A 16,607-nucleotide genomic window follows, 5' to 3' on the forward strand; every position below is an offset into this window, starting at 1 on the left:
AGATATTAGAACTGGTATTCAAATCTGCAGTTTATAGGCAGTTTAACTGGTGCTTCTAATGCTAGCATTGTATTATGCTTATAAAAATTCAGTTTTTGTGAATTTTTTCCTTTCAATTTAAGTTGATTCTCCAGGAGGTTCATTCAAACTAGGAAAAGCTGAGAAGTGAATTTTGATGTAGCCTTATAGCATAGGGCTACAAACAATGGACATACTTTCTGAGGACATGGGTGATGATGGAAGTTTTGAGTCATCACTTCCAGAATTTGTAGAACATGACAATCCACTATTTGTAGAAATGTGGCCATTTACTATTTTGAACAAGAAAGAGACTTGGCAACCAATAAATGTGGTGAAGCCAAAGATGCCATCACTTAAGTAATGCAGAGATAACAGCTTTCTTGATCTTATTTAACATTTTAACCTCAAAGAAATTTACTGTATTAAACCTTATTTGGGATATGAGGTTGGGAAAGGTTTTGGAAGGCTTTGTGATTTTCTTACATTATTTGCAACTGCTTTTTGAGCCTCACTCATCTTGAATCTTTGTTCTTCCTAAGAATCCTACTAAAAATACAAGTAAATTTTCAAATCACGTTATATCTCTTGGGATAAAGGAGCTAATATTAGTTTGTAAGTTTCTTAGGAGAATTTCATAAAAATCAATCAAATTAGTTAATTAAAATGCTTGAAGAAGTTCTAGAAAAATGGTAGAGCTAGAAAATGTCCATTAGTTGACAAATTTTTATTTTTCTATTTTTTCCTCATCTGAGGGCATGCTTAGAGAGAGGAAAGAGGGGGAGAGAGAGAGAGAGAGAGAGAGAGAGAGAGAGAGAGAGAGAGAGAGGTGAGAGAGAAACATTGATCTCTTGCCTTCCGTACATGCCCTGACCGGGGATCAAACCCGCAACCCAGGTATGTGCCCTGGCCAGGAATTGAACTGGCAACCTTTCAATGCACAGGACAATGCTCAACCAACTGAGCCACTCTACCTGGGCAGTTGGAACCAGCCCTTGCTGATCAAGTTGGAATAGTATATCTTGGCCCTCTAATCCATTTTTCTTTATTGATTAAGGTATTATATATGTGTCCTTATCCCCCCATTCCTCCCCCAGCACCGCCCCCCCCCCCACTCATGCCCTCACCCCCCTGGAATCTGTGTCCATTGATTAGGCTTATATGCATGCATACAAGTCCTTTGGTTGCTCTCTCCCCCTTACACCCACCCTCTCCTACCTTCCCTCTGAGGTCTGATGGTCTGATCAATGCAGACAGAGAAGCATTGTAATGCACCTTTAGATACAATTTTATAATTTGGAATAGTTGTAAGCAGTGAGGTCAGATTATTTTAATCCTGCTTGTATCTGTTATTCTTTATCTGTGTATTTTAGAATATTGATCAATCATTGAATTTATGATCTTGGTAATAAATTCTTTTGAAATAAAATATTCTGCACCAAATATGTAAGGTGACATGCTTTGATATTTACTGTAATTTTGTATGAAACAAGATATTTAGATAAACACCCTTTGATTAGTGTATTGGTGCTTATTATTTAATATTGCCTGAACAATTTTCCTCTTAAATATATAGTATGATTTTCTCTTGTTTCTAGCTCTGAGTCTCTAAGAAAGGACATTGGGCTTGAATTAAAGGCGCCATTTTCTGATTTTGAAACAAGCAAAAAGATTTCTGTTCTTCATTCAAGCAAGGAAAAGCTGAGAAGGTGAATTTTGATATAGCCCTTTTAGCATTATTCCCTTTAGGATGAAATACTTTCATGAATTTTATAATTTTTTGTAATATTGTTTAAAGTCTATGTGAAACTAGCAAATCTGAAAATTAAATACATACCACTCATTCATTCAGTTGATTATTCAATAAGTAGTTATGAATATCTACTGTGTGCCATAATATGACTGGAGAACTCAGATAAAAAAATAAATCCTTGCCTTCAAGGAGATCATAGTCTAGTGTTCAGACAGACTTCTATATACACAGCTATTAAATAGAACTCTATGTTTTAACACATGCTATCATAGAGAGGAACACATAGGAAACACATAGGAAAATTACGTATGACAGAATAAGGGGGCAAGAAGAGTTTTCTTGAGAAGATGAGAACTAAATTGAGCTTTCAACCAAAAGTTACTATTAATTTGGTTTAGAAATAAGGGAGGACTTTTATGTGGGAGAGTATCAGGTGCAGAGGCTGGTAGTATGAGACTATATAGTGAATTTATGAAACTGCAAGTATTTTCATATAGTTAACTATAATGACACATGTGGAAAGAGCCAAGAGATTAGAGGTGTAGGTAAGGATTGGGTGTGAGATGTTAAGGAATTTGAAGTTAAACTGAGCAACTGGGGAGGCACTAAAGGATTTTAGCAAAGGAGTGGGGTGTATGACAAGATTTGTACCATAGGATGAATATTTTACCAGGATGTTTGAGAGTGAATTAAGTCTGGAGGCCAGAAGAGTCTGTAATAAGAAATGGTATAATCCTGACTATGGTGTTAGAAATGGGATAGTGAGGAATAAGCCAACTTTAGATACATTAAGTTGGTAGAATCAATATGAGCATGGTTGAAGGAGGAGTCAAGTGTAACTTTCAAGTAGGTGGTGGAACCATTGACTGACTAGGAAGCACAGTGGAATGGCAGTCTGACTGTTGGAGGTGATTTTTTGCTTTTGCATTTAAATCTCTGGGTTTAAATGGAGGTAGCTATCAAGTAAGGAATTGGCCCTTAGCTTCTAGAGAAAGGTCTAGGCTAGAAATATAGACTTAAATTCTCAGGATACATACAGCATCTATTTGAAGTGTGAATGTAGGATGGATATGACTTTCAAAAACATGTAGGAAGGAGACACAAAGAGAAGAGAACCTTGGGGAAAAGCTCAATATTTAAGGCATAGGCAGCCAAGAAGAGATCAAGGTAAGAAGAGTTACTAGGAAGATAAGAAGAAAAGCAAGGGGGAGAGGTATTGAGACCAGAGGAGGAGTTTCCTAAAGTATTGAGTGTTCAGGAATATCACATGACACAGAATTCAAATAAGGTCAGAAGTGATAATTCACTATTTGTCCTGAGAAAAGAATTTCAAAGGCACATGGGTGGAGAAGTGTAAACCTGATGGCAAGATTTCGTGAATTAAGGGGAATTCATACACCCTCAGTGAAGTGGAGGGTAGGCAGGCACTAAAGCACTGGCACAAGCCTCCTGTTAATCCTCCATATATCTTCTTGGTTCAGGTAAAGAACAAAGAACCACTCAAACTATCCTACTCCAATTTTTAATTTTTCCCAGGCCTCATCCCAGCAAATTCTATTGGGGTTTCATGCCTTTTATCCAACTGAATTACCTTTCTAGTTTTTCCCAGGCTAGTCCCTGTCCCTCTGTTTCATCATCCTGATTCTCATTGAGCGTGTCCAAAAGTTCAATTACATCATCTCGTTTCTATTGCGCATGTGCCCAGCAGAGGAATTTCCTCCCCTCTCTCTGGTACTGGGCTTTTAGCACCCTGGTGAGGTTTTCCCATCCATTTCTAGTTCCCTAGAGTGTGTGAACTAGTACACCTAATGGAATGCTGTCCTGCTAGCTGCTTCAGCTTCCCAGTTTATTAAGATTTAGTTCCCTTTTGCTTTCTTCCTTATATTAATAACGAGCTACCTCCCTTATATCAATAACTAGCTACCTACACTGACAGCATGGTTAGGGAAGAAGCATCATTGCAAAAAGATGGAGAATGAAAGTCAGAGCATAGATGAAAGATAAAATGAAAGGTGAATGGCATATAAAAGGAGATTTAGGGTAAAATGGGATTTGGAAAAGTCTGGGCCAGACTTTAATATATTTATATTCCAAAAGAAAATAGCTGTAAGAGAGAAAGAGGTCATGTTCTGGTTATCTAAGGCTACATAAAAAAAAGAAACCAGAATTTATTGGTTTGATACATAGTTTTATGGGTTAACAATTTGAGCAAGGCTCAGCCAGGCAATTCTGCCTACATGACATTAACTGGGGTCACTTGTTAGTATTTAGCTTGTGGGTGGTCTAGTCAAAAGAGTCCAAGACATTACCAGGGCCATCAACTGAAGCTTCTTCAGCAGCCCAGGGCTCCTAGAGAGATTGTTCCAAGAGAAATGAAGATGAAGCTGGACCAGTGCCCCTTCTACCTATGCAATTGGTCAAAGTAGTCACAGAGCCAGATGTAAGGGAAGGGTATATAGATCCCACCTCTCAGTGGGAAGAATGCCAAAGAATTTTAATCCCCTATACTTAATAAGGGGGTTGATGATGGATTTAGCATTCATGAGGAGTCAGAAGGCTAAGGAACCAATTGGAAGAAACCTTTTCTATGGAAAATATAGGGAAGGAGCTAAAACTAAGTGTGGATAAAGATTAATCTTTGATGGGGGTTAGATTGAGCAAGTTTTGCCAAATGGCTTCCATTATCTGCTGAAGATTAGTGGGAAGATGGTGGGGTTTTGAGCTTGATAAATTGGGCTGGGGGATGGGTTAGTCTATTCCAAAAGGCCTTCATTCACATGTCCTATGCCTTGGCCAAGTAAATAAAGACTTAAGGCTTGCTGGCCAGTGCTATCCTATAGAGTTCAATGATCTGCAGTGAAATGAGAAAAAACAGTGCAATGAGTATTTTTAAAATTATATAACTTACAATCATATACCATGATTGTGTTTTCCATACTTTATTTGGTATTAAAATTGTTGTGATTTTAGTTAATAGTTACAACATAATGATATTGGGAGATAGTACCTTTTTTCATTATTTTTCATGTTCATATCTAATGTTGGCAATCCTTTATTGGTTCCTTTACAGTTCTGTGTTGTTTTTATTTTTTAATATTAATGGCTTGTGAAAACTAAAATTGGAGAACCATTCATTTAGCAAACTATAAACTGACATCTTGGGGGATGTCCACCCCTGTGGCATTATTTAAAGGGCTAGAAATTTTTGTTTCTCTAAAAGAAAAGTTCTCTTTCCCTTTAGGAATTTGCTTAAGAGATACCAGAAAGTAAACAATCCATCCATGATTACTTTTTTTTGCCTTTTCCTCCTCTTAACCCTTCTGATTACACCCGTAAATCTTTTTTTAAAAATTAAATCTTTACTGTTCAGATTATTACATTGGTTCCTCTTTTTTCCCACCATAACTCCCCTCCACCCAGTTCCCACCCCACCCTCCGCCCTCACTCCCCACCCACTGTCCTAATCCATAGGTGCACGATTATTGTCCAATCTCTTCGCTCACCCCCCACCTCCCTTTCCCCCCGAAGAATAGTCAGTCCATTCCCTTTCTATGTCCCTGATTCTATTACAATCACCAGTTCATGCTGTTCATCAGATTATTTATTCACTTGATTTTTAGATTCACTTGTTGATAGATGTGTATTTGTTGTTCATAATTTGTATCTTTACCTTTTTCTTCTTCTTCCTCTTCTTAAAGGATACCTTTCAGTATTTCATATAATACTGGTTTGGTGGTGATGAACTCCTTTAGCTTTTCCTTATCTGTGAAGCTCTTTATCTGCCCTTCAATTCTGAATGATAGCTTTGCTGGATAAAGTAATCTTGGTTGTAGGTTCTTGGCATTCATCACTTTGAATATTTCTTGCCACTCCCTTCTGGCCTGCAAAGTTTCTGTTGAGAGATCAGCTGACAGTCGTATGGGTACTCCCTTGTAGGTAACTGATTTTCTTTCTCTTGCTGCTTTTAGGATTCTTTCTTTGTCTTTTGCTCTTGGCATTTTAATTATGATGTGTCTTGGTGTGGTCCTCTTTGGATTCCTTTTGTTTGGGGTTCTCTGCGCTTCCTGGACTTGTAAGTCTATTTCTTTCACCAGGTAGGGGAAGTTTTCTGTCATTATTTCTTCAAACAGGTTTTCAATATCTTGCTCTCTCTTCTTCTGGCACTCCTATAATTTGGATGTTGGTATGCTTGAAGCTGTCCCAGAGGCTCCTTACACTATCTTCTTATTTTTGCATTCTTTTTTCATTTTGCTTTTCCGATTGGGTGTTTTTTGCTTCTTCGTATTTCAAATCTTTGACTTGATTCTTGCGCTCCTCTCGTCTGCTGTTGGGAGTCTGTATATTCTTTATTTCAGTCAGTGTATGCTTAATTTCTAGTTGGTTCTTTATCATAACATTGAGGGATTCACTAGATTTCTTGAAGATCTCACTACATTTATCGACGGTCTCAAAAGTCTTCTTGAAGATCTCACTACATTTATCGGCGGCCTCACCAGTCTTTTCGAGGGCCTTATTAAATTTATCAGCGGCTTCTAGACAGTTCTTTAAAGACCTTAAAAGTGTGGTTTTGAACTCTATATCCAGCAGTTTGCTCTCCTCCATTTCTGTTGTTTGTGTCCTGTTTCTTTGTCTCGGCATTTTTTATGCTTCGCTGTGTCAATAGAGTGGCTTTCTGTGCTAAGTGTCCCAATTACCTGAGGTAGACACTCTTGGTGCACCCCCTTGTGGGCTTTGTGCACAGTCTTGTTGTAATTAAGCCTTGATTGTTGTAGTTATCACTGTGAGGAATTGACCTCCAGGCCAATTGGCTGTGAGAATCAGCTGTGTCTGCAGTGGGAGAACTTCGGTGCTGGAGAAACCCCTCTGGGGCTAGACTTGCTTCGATGGGGCTTTGGTGCTCACTGAGTCTGCCCCCTGAGTGTGTCTTTTATGGTTCCATGGAGCTTCAAACTGGATGGTCCCACTCTGACCTCTGGGCTTCCTGGCTCCTGGATCTCTAGGGAGGTGCTAATCTAGCCTTTGCCTGCGGCTATCCAGCAAAAGTCTCCCTGCAGGGCTTGGGTGGGGTGGGTCCCACGGGATCAACAGGTCGGGGCTAGCAGTTATGGCTGCTCTCAGTCTTGCCCTCAGAGGCTCTGCTTCTCAGTGTCCCGGTAATCACTGCAAGCCCCTCAAAGAGAAAGCTGCCCTAGGGTTCTGACCGATGCCAGACAGTCCCACTTCTCCCGTATGAGTCTGGGTCCCTAGAGACTTGCCTGGAACTGGAGCTCAGAGCCTGAGACTCCCTCCCGATTGAAAACGACAACCACACCCTCAGCCGCCAGCCCGCTCCACATGCACTCCGCACCTTAGTATTTTACTCCCGTACTGCGCCTCCTCTGAGTCTCAGTATGCTTTTCTCTTTCCTTCTAGTTGTAGAATTTCCACTCAGCCAGCCTTCCTGTGGTTCTGCATGATTCCCGTTCCATCTTTTAGTTGTATATTTGAAGTGGTTGTGTGAGGCTGCAATCTCTGGTGTTTACCTATGCCACCATCTTGGTTTCTCTCCTGAATCTTCAAATAGATGTTTCTAGTCTATTTCCCTTTCTTATTCTCATCCTCCCAATCATCTGCTTTGCATATGGTTTTGTATTTTTTGTTTCATTTTGCTCTGTTTTAAATAGCATAGGGTAGCATTATGTTTGCTAATGATAAGGAAGTAATAGCCCCAGTAAATAGTTTTGAATATTTTCATTTGGGAATTTCTTTTTAAAACATTTCTAACATTTTTGTTTCCTTTCAGAACCACTTAATAAAAATTAGCTACCTAATTCTAATATTCTTGGTGAAATCCCTTTAATTATTAGTTTTAAAAACATAAATATTTATGTCTATCTTGGTAAGGTACATGCTTTTCAAAGTGATGCCATTATTTTGTTTGTGTTGCTATAAGTCCAAGTGATGGTTGCTTAATAATTTTTAGGATGTCTACTCACTTGAAAAGAAGTGAAAATGAGCTGTGTGATAGTTTCTCACAAACAAAGGTTTTTCCAGGATTGGTCAAGTCTTAGAAATTTAAGGAAGGTAGAACAAGAAATTTTCAGAGAGTTATAAGTAATATGTTGCCAAGAAACCCTTCTCTCTGAGTTCTTCAGACATATTTGTACATATGAGAGACCCAAGGACTTAGTTTAGACCAGCCGTGGGCAAACTACAGCCCGCGGGACGGATCCGGCCCGTTTGAAATGAATAAAACTAAAAAGAAAAGACAGTACCCTTTTATGTAATGATGTTTACTTTGAATTTATATTAGTTCACACAAACACTCCATCCATGCTTTTGTTCCGGCCCTCCGGTCCAGTTTAAGAACCCATTGTGGCGGAGAAACTAAGATGGCGGCATAGATAAACACCGGGAAATAGTCGCCCCACACAACAATTGAAAATTAGCCCAAAGGACGGAGCAAACATCGTCCAAAACAACAGGAAGGCTGGCTGAGTGTAATTTCTACAACTAGAAGAAAAGAAAAGCACGCTGAGAGCCAGAGGAGCTGCGGAGGCTGAGTGCAGAGGTACGCGGCGGCTCGCGCGCGCGGAAAGGGGGTGGCACCTGAGGACGCGGCTGTCTTTTTGAATCACAAGCTCCCGACTGCTCTGATCTCCGGTTCTGGGAAGTCTCTGGGGACCCAGGACTCATACGGGCAGAGGCTGCTCTCTCAGGTGGCAGCGGGCGAACTTGGGGGCAGATTTCCCTCGGAGGTGCTTGCAGCCATTGCCGGGACACTGAGACGCGCGACTCCGGGCGCGGAGAATCAGCCATAGCTTCTTTCTCCGGCCTTTTGCCTCCCTGAGACCCCGCCCCACCCGGGCTGCGGCAGAGGCTTTTGCATGTGAATGCCCCAGAACTTTGCAACCTGATAATTACCAAACTGCAGCCGGGCCAGCCAGACCCGGAACTTCCAAGAGAAGGCCCAAGGCCCCGCAGCGGCTTGCATTGCTTCACAGCTGAGCCTCTTCGTAGTTCCTGCTGTGTGGCCTCAGGCAGGGGCTGAATTAGCACCTTCTTAGATCCAGGAGCCACTGTACCCAGTGGTCAGAGGGGGTCCATTCTCCCACTTCAGACACAGCTGCTTCCCACAGCCAATTGGCCTGGAGGTCAATTCCTCCCAGTGATCCTACAACAAGCGAGGCACCAAGAGTGCACCAAGAGTGTCCACCCCAGGTAACTGGGGAGGCTGAGCCACTGGGCCCTACAGGACACCTGGCGCGCAGGCCACTCTATCAACACAGGGAAGCAGCCAAAATGCGGAGACAAAGAAACAGGTCACAATTGGCAGAAACGGAGGAGGCCAGACGACTGGATATAGAGTTCAAGGCCACGTTTATAAGGTTTGTCAAGAATTTTATGGAAACCGCCGATAAATTTAATGAATCCCTCAAGGAGTATGGTGAGACCATGGAGGTCATGAAAAAGGACCAATTAGAAATTATGCATACACTGACTGAAATAAAGAATACTTTACAGAGCTCCAACAGCAGACAAGAGGATCCCAAGAATCAAGTCAAAGATTTGAAATGCAAAGAAACAAAAAATACCCAACCGAAAAAGAAAAAAGAAAAGAGATTCAAAAAATATGAAGATAGTGTAAGGAACCTCTGGGACAACTTCAAGCGTACCAACATCAGAATTATAGGGGTACCAGAAGGAGAGAGAGGGCAAGATATTGAAAACCTTTTTGAAGAAATAATGACAGAAAACTTCCCCCACCTGGTGAAAGAAATGGACTTACAAGTCCAGGAAGCGCAGAGAACCCCAAACAAAAGGAATCCAAAGAGGACCACACCAAGACACATCATAATTAAAATGCCAAGAGCAAAAGATAAAGAGAGAATCTTAAAAGCAGCAAGAGAAAGACAGTCAGTTACCTACAAGGGAGTACCCATACGACTGTCAGCTGATTTCTCAACAGAAACCATGCAGGCCAGAAGAGAGTGGCAAGAAATATTCAAAGAGATGAATAGCAAGAACCTGCAACCAAGATTACTTTATCCAGCAAAGCTATCATTCAGAATGGAAGGTCAGATAAAGAGCTTCACGGATAAGAAAAAGCTAAAGGAGTTCATCACCACCAAACCAGCATTATATGAAATGCTGAAAGGTATTCTTTAAGAAGAGGAAGAAGAAAAAGGAACTCTTACCATTTGCCACAGCATCGATGGAACTGGAGAGCAGATAAATACCACAAGATCTCACTTATTTGTGGAATATAATGAACAACATAAACTGATGAACAAGGACTGATCCAGAGACGGAGAGGCATTGATTGGACTGTCGGGCCTTGGAGGGAAGGTAGGGGAGGGTGGGGGCAAGGGGGAAAGATCAACCAAAGGACTTATATGCAAGCATATAGGCCTAACCAATGGACACGGACAACGGGGGAGTGAGGGGGTGAGCGGGGAGAGGGGGGGGTAGAGGGTACACATATGTAATATCTTAATCAATAAAAAATATTAAAAAAAAAAAAAAGAACCCATTGTGGCCCTCAAGTCAAAAAGTTTGCCCACCCCTGGTTTAGACTAAGCTTTACTTTCAGGTCTCTTTCAGCTTCTTGAAATCACTGTTAACTGAGGAAGACTGAAACCAGATTTGTTCTTTTCCTGACTTGTGTGAATTAGGTCATAACCAAGATAACTTCTGTGGTAGATGACAACATCAAAACACATCCCTTGATTTGTTGTTGCCTATTGCTGCTTCTATACACAAAGGAAAAAGAAAAAGATAGGGACAGGTGGAACCCTTGCAGCCTGTTATCCTACTTTTCTGAGGCAATGTTAATGTTCTTCAAAAACTTTCATAAATAGTTTCTCTTAATTGTTTTGTTTGTTAGTTGTTTGTTTTTTTTTAAATGTGGCATTATTAACATACAATGAAATTGACATATAATGAAATATAAGTGTATAGTTTTTCTTTACCTTTGGTTGTGTTCATTCTTTGTCCAATTTTTTTATTGGGGTTTTCTACCTTTTTTTCTTATGACTTATAAGTTCATTATGTATTCTGGTTACTAGCATTTTGAGAAATATTTATATTGCAAATATCTTCTATCAGACCATGTGTCGACATATACATATTTTTAGCTAATACACAAGACTTGAATGAAATTCTGGTCACAAGAGGGCACTTTGGGTTATGCCCAAAAGGATGAAATTTTGCTTATGTATTTCACAGTGCATATTCCCCAGCCCTCCCCTAGTCTCAGGTTCCTAACCTAGATGTTAGAACCAGAAAGATTTGAGAAGCAATGAACAAGGTTAGATTCATAATATTTGCTAATACCCTTCATAGTCTTTGGAATATTAGAGAATTTAGGATAAAGAGTTACATTTAATAGGCATTATAATATTAAATTAGTGTTTGTAAGAGATAGGTTGCGTGTGTTTGAGTATATAGTTTGTTGAGTTTTGTAGAGATGGTTTGTTATTCATAAGAGGAGAGGTACACTATGGCACTCAATACATGAAGTGCCCTCTCCTCTTGGGAACTGTGAGTAACCAACTATGTTTTTAATGGAAGTCATCTTCTGATCTGTTGGTCACACCATATAATACAACCTACATTTTAAACCACTTTGCACTTTCTCCTGGTCTATTCTTTACCACCCACAAGAGGTAACCACTGTTCTGACTTCTATTACCATTATTTGGTTTGTTTGTTCTAGAATTTCATATAAATAGAATCATTAAAATATACACCTATGTCTGGCTACTTTCACTCAGCAAATGTGAGATTCATTAATGTGTAAGTATCAGTAGTTTGTTCCTTCTTATTGTTGAGCATTTCAGTATGTCAACATATCATATTGTGGTTATTTATTCTCTGGGTTTTTGTCTAATGCTGTGAACAATCCTTTTATATATGTTTTGTGAACCTAGATTTCCATTTCTCTTAACTACATACCAGGTACATAGAAATTAAATTGCATGTCATAGGGATGGATGGATGTTTCTGTTTTTAGAAGACTTCCAAGGCAATTTTCAAAAGAGTAACACCATTGGCTCTCCCACCAGCAATTTTAAATGCCAATTGTACCATGTCCTCACAAATATTAGGTATTATTTGTCTTTTTCATCTTCCTTCTTTTAGTGGTTGTGGAATATGATCTAATTGTGATTTTAAATTTGAATTTCCCTGATGACACCTTTTTATGTGCTTTTGGCCATTTGTGTATCTTATTTTATGGAAAATTTATTCAAGTGTTTTGCTCATCAAAAAGTATTTGGTTACTTGTGTCTTTTTTTCTTTTGTTTAACTGAGTTCTAGGAGCTCTTTAATTTTCTGGATTTAAATCCATTGTCAGACTGTCCCTAAAAGTCATGGAAAAATATCTTCTGGACAGTGGTCTTAAAAATGGCAGCAGAGTAAAGGGACGTTACACTGACATTCTTCTGGGACCAAACTGAAAATACAACTAAAATATAGTACAGAAAAATCACTCTGAAAAATCAACTGAAGACTAGTTAATAGAACACTGATAACCAAAGACGGAAAGTGGAGACCGCATAGAGACTGGTAGGAAGTACAGAGTCACAAAAAGGCTGGCTGGGCTCCCATAGACAGCAGCTGAAGGTGCAGAGGGATATCTCAGTGGCAAGGGTTCCCACTGAGAACTCTGGGGTCTAAATCCCAAGCTAGACTCCCCAGTCCAGAGCACCAGAACTGAGAAAGATGCCCATGCAACACCATGCTGTGAAAAGCAGCAGGGTGGCTGGCTGCCAGAGATGGCTTAAAGTGCAGATACCATCTTAAGGGGCCAGCACAAAAAATGTTGTGTGCAGCCACTCACTTTTGGCTCTGACAAAGGTAGGGCAGAGTGGACTAGAGCTGTGTGAGGATTGGGGGCCCAGGGGTTGGAGCTTGGAGCATAGCCACTCAGGTTTCCTATGCTGAGTCCTTCCCTCAAGCTGCAGAGGGCATCTTTCTCCATGGACTTTTTTCCCACAGTTTGCCCACCCTGTTGGAAGACCTCTAATCTCACCCTGTGGTCAATAGCCTGAGGCAAATCAAGACTGAATGTCAATTGGATTACAGGCAGAGGGGGGTCTCTGGAGGCTTTGAGTCTTTGCATGATCTCCTTCTGGGCCTGGGTCTAGTAAAAACAGAGTCTGGTGCACATCTTGGTCCTTTTCAAAGGCACCCAGCCCCAGCAGAGGGAGCCACAACCTGTTGATTGCTGTTAGCTCCAAACAGGGTGCCTAGGGCCAGTCAGAAACAGGATAGTGTATGACATTATCATGCAATAGAGATTGGGAGTCATAGCAGATCTACCTAATACATAACAAAAATCTAAACAGGCAACCAAAATGGAGAGACAAAAGAATAAACTTCCAAGTGAAAGAACAAGAGAATTCTCCAGAAGAAGAGATAAATGAAATTGATATAAGAAATTTATTAGATGTAGATTTCAGAATAATGATGGCAAAGATGCTCAACAGCATGAGAAAAGACAGACTAACTATACAAAAAGACCAGTCAGAACTAAAAGTGACATAGCAATAATAAAGAACACATTGGAAGGAATACATAGCAGATTAGGGGAAGCCAAGGATTGGATCAGTGAATTAGAAGACAGGGTAGGAAAAATCAATCAGAGAGCAACAACAACAAAAAACAATTATAACACAAGAAGACAGTTTAAGGGAGTTGAGGGCCAACATGAAATGTAACAATATTTGCATAATACGAGTGCCAGAAGGAGAAGAAAGTGATCAAGGTATGGAGAATGTGTTTAAAGAAATAATGAAAGAAAACTGCTGAAGGAAGAAGTCACACAAGTTCTGGAGGCACAGAGAGTCCTAAGCAAGAAGAACCCAAAGAGGCACATGCCCAGGGACATAATAATTAAAATTCCAAAAATTGCACTGACCGGTTTGGCTCAGTGGATAGAGCATCAGCCTGGGGACTCAGGGGTCCCAGGTTCGATTCCAGTCAAGGGCATGTACCTTGGTTGCGGGCATATACCCAGTGGGGAGTGTGTGGGAGGCAGCTGATCGATGTTTCTCTCTCATCGATGTTTCTGACTCTCTATCCCTCTCCCTTCCTCCCTGTAAAGAATCAATAAAATATATTTTTTAAAAAATTAAAGACAAAGAATCTTAAAGGCAACAAGAGAAAAGCAATCTGTTACTACAAAGGAACTTCCATAAGGCTTTCAACTGATTTCTTATCAGAAACTCAACAGGTCAGAAGGGAATGACATGAAGTACTCAAGGTAATGAAAAGCAAGAATCAGAAACCAAGGTTATTATAGCCTGCAAGGCTATCATTAAAAAAAAAAAAATAGATGGTGAAATAAAGAGCTTCTCAGAAAAAAAGGCTAAAAGAGTTTATCATCACCAAACCAACACTGCAAGAAATACTAAAGGGCCTGTTATAATGAGAAGAAATAGAGAAAAATAGGCATAAAGAATTAAAATGGCAATAAATAAGTACCTAACAATAATAAACTTATATGTAAATAGATTAAATGCTCCAAGCAATAGACATAGGGTTGCTGAATGGATACAAATACATGATTCAGAGATTAAAAATGGCGGCAGAGTAGGAGGATGCTCCATGGTCATGCTCCCAGGAACAAGCTGGATTTACAACTGAAATACGAGAAGGCTTCCTGAATAATCAACGGAAAACTCACAGGAGAGAACCCTGATACCCAGGACCGGAGGTAGAGCTGGCAAGAGGGGCAGGGACATGACCCACAGAGGGGAACTGAAGTCCCAGAGAGGTATCTCAGCCGGTGGTGGAGGGGCGGGGGGAGGTGCCACTGAGAATTCTGGGATCTAATCCTGGAGCTGGGCTCCCCAGCAGAGAGCACCAAACTGAGAAAGGTATTCACATAGCATCAAGCTGTGAAAAGCAGTGGGGTGCTGTCTGCCAGGAAGTGGCAGCTAAAAGTTCAGGCACCCTCTTAAAGGGCAAGGCACAAACATTCCTGTGGTGCCACCCACCTTGTGCTCTGGCAGAGGGAGAGTGAAGTGGACTGGAGCTGTGAGAGCAGAAGCCAGCACTGGGGACTTGAGGGACAGAGGTCAGAAGGCAGACACCCCAAGTCTCCTTGGCTCAGTCATTCCCTCACACAGCCACATAGACATCAGCCTTGCCTGGCGGGATAGACATCTGCCTGCCTTTGACACACTCTATTGGAAAACACCTTGACCTCAGGCTGCTTAAGAGATTAAAAGTAACAATTCGAAGGAGTAGCAGCTGCTTGTGTAGCCATCCAAGGAACAGCAGCCTCGTGATCAGCACACCTGCTGTCTGAGGAACAGCAGCTGTGTGTGAAGCCTCCCCCCACCAGCCAGAGGAGTCACCACAACTGTGAACAGCACCCACCAGAGGAGCTGCTACCAACTGAGGAGCAGCTGCTACCACAACCGCCCAAGGAGCAACTGCAGCCCGAGGAGCCACTGCCACCCAAGGAGCAGCCCCTGAATGACTCAACATCTAGATATGGCAGTACGATCAAACATGGGTAGACAAAAAAAAAAAAAAAAAAACCCAAAGGAAAGAAAAGGAGGACTTGCCAGAAAAGCAGCTAAGTGATACAGAGGCATGCAACATGACAGAAAAAGAATTCAGATTAAGGGTCCTAGAGTGCATAAACAGGATGGAGGAACAAATCAACAACTTATGCAAGAAGCAAGAAGAAACGGATGAAAAAATCAATAAATTATGTAAGAACCAAGAAGAAATGAAGAGTGATATAGCTGAAATAAAAAACACCATTGAAAGTTTCAACAGTAGACTAGGAGAAGTGGAGAACCAAATTAGCGAATTAGAAAACAGGAAAACAAAACACACCCAAACTGAACAGCAATTGGAGAAAAAAATTAAAAGACAGGAGGAGAGCCTAAGGGAGCTATGAGACAACATCAAACGAAACAAAATACAAATCAAGGGGTGCCAGAACAAGAGAAAGAGGAGCAAGGGTTAGAAAACCTATTTGAAGAAATAATATCAGACAAATTCCCAGAGGTGGGGAAGAAAAAAAGCACAGAAGCACAGAGAGTCCCAAACAAGGTGAACCCGAAAAGACCCACACCAAGACACATCATAATTACCATGGCAAATGTTCAGGACAAAGAGAGAATCTTACAGGCTACAAGAGAGAGATGGAAAGTTACATTCAAGGAATCTCCCATTAGATTATCAAATGATTTCTCAACAGAAACACCTCAGGCCAGAAAAGAATGGAAGCAAATTTACAAAGTGATTCAAATCAAAGGACTGAATCCAAGATAACTCTATCCAGCAAGGCTATCATGCAAACTTGAAGGGGAAATAAGAAGCTTCACAGACAAAAAAAGGCTAAGGGAGTTTATCACCACCAAGCCAGCAATGCAAGAAATGCTAAAGGGACTGGTGTAAAAGAAGAAATAAAAAGCTCAGAAAGAAAACAGCCACACAAAAAAAGAAATGGCTACAAACAAGTACCTTTCAATAACAACTTTAAACGTAAACAGACTAAATGCTCCAACCAAAAGACATTGAGTGCTGAATGGATAAAAAACCATGACCCATATATTTGCTGTCTACAAGAGACCCACCTCAGAATAAGGGACTCACACAGACTGAAAGTGAAAGGATGGAAAAATATCTTTCAGGAAAATAGAAATGAAAGAAAAAGCTGGGGTAGTAATATTTATCTTGTACAAAATAGACCTCAAAGTGAAGGCCATAACAAGAGATAAGGAAGGCCACTTCATAATACTAAAGGGATCAATACAACAAGAAGATATAACCCTGATAAACATATATGCACCCAATGCAGGAGCACCCAAATACATAAAAAAACTCCTGG

General features: G+C 40.6%; 1 protein-coding gene across 1 annotated transcript in view; it reads left to right on the forward strand.

The window, feature by feature from the left end:
• Nucleotides 1-16,607, forward strand: part of SOHLH2 (spermatogenesis and oogenesis specific basic helix-loop-helix 2) — a gene marked incomplete at both ends in the record, with an annotated part of 138,370 nt that overhangs the window by 79,782 nt on the left and 41,981 nt on the right. Inside the window, one exon of the mRNA XM_081083924.1 lies at nucleotides 1,617-1,727. Within this exon, the coding sequence (XP_080940050.1) occupies nucleotides 1,617-1,727 (111 nt within the window). The remainder of the gene's footprint in view (nucleotides 1-1,616; nucleotides 1,728-16,607) is intronic.

The sequence above is a fragment of the Myotis nattereri genome, assembly GCF_964212035.1.
Source record: "Myotis nattereri genome assembly, chromosome: 2".
NCBI lineage: Eukaryota > Metazoa > Chordata > Mammalia > Chiroptera > Vespertilionidae > Myotis > Myotis nattereri.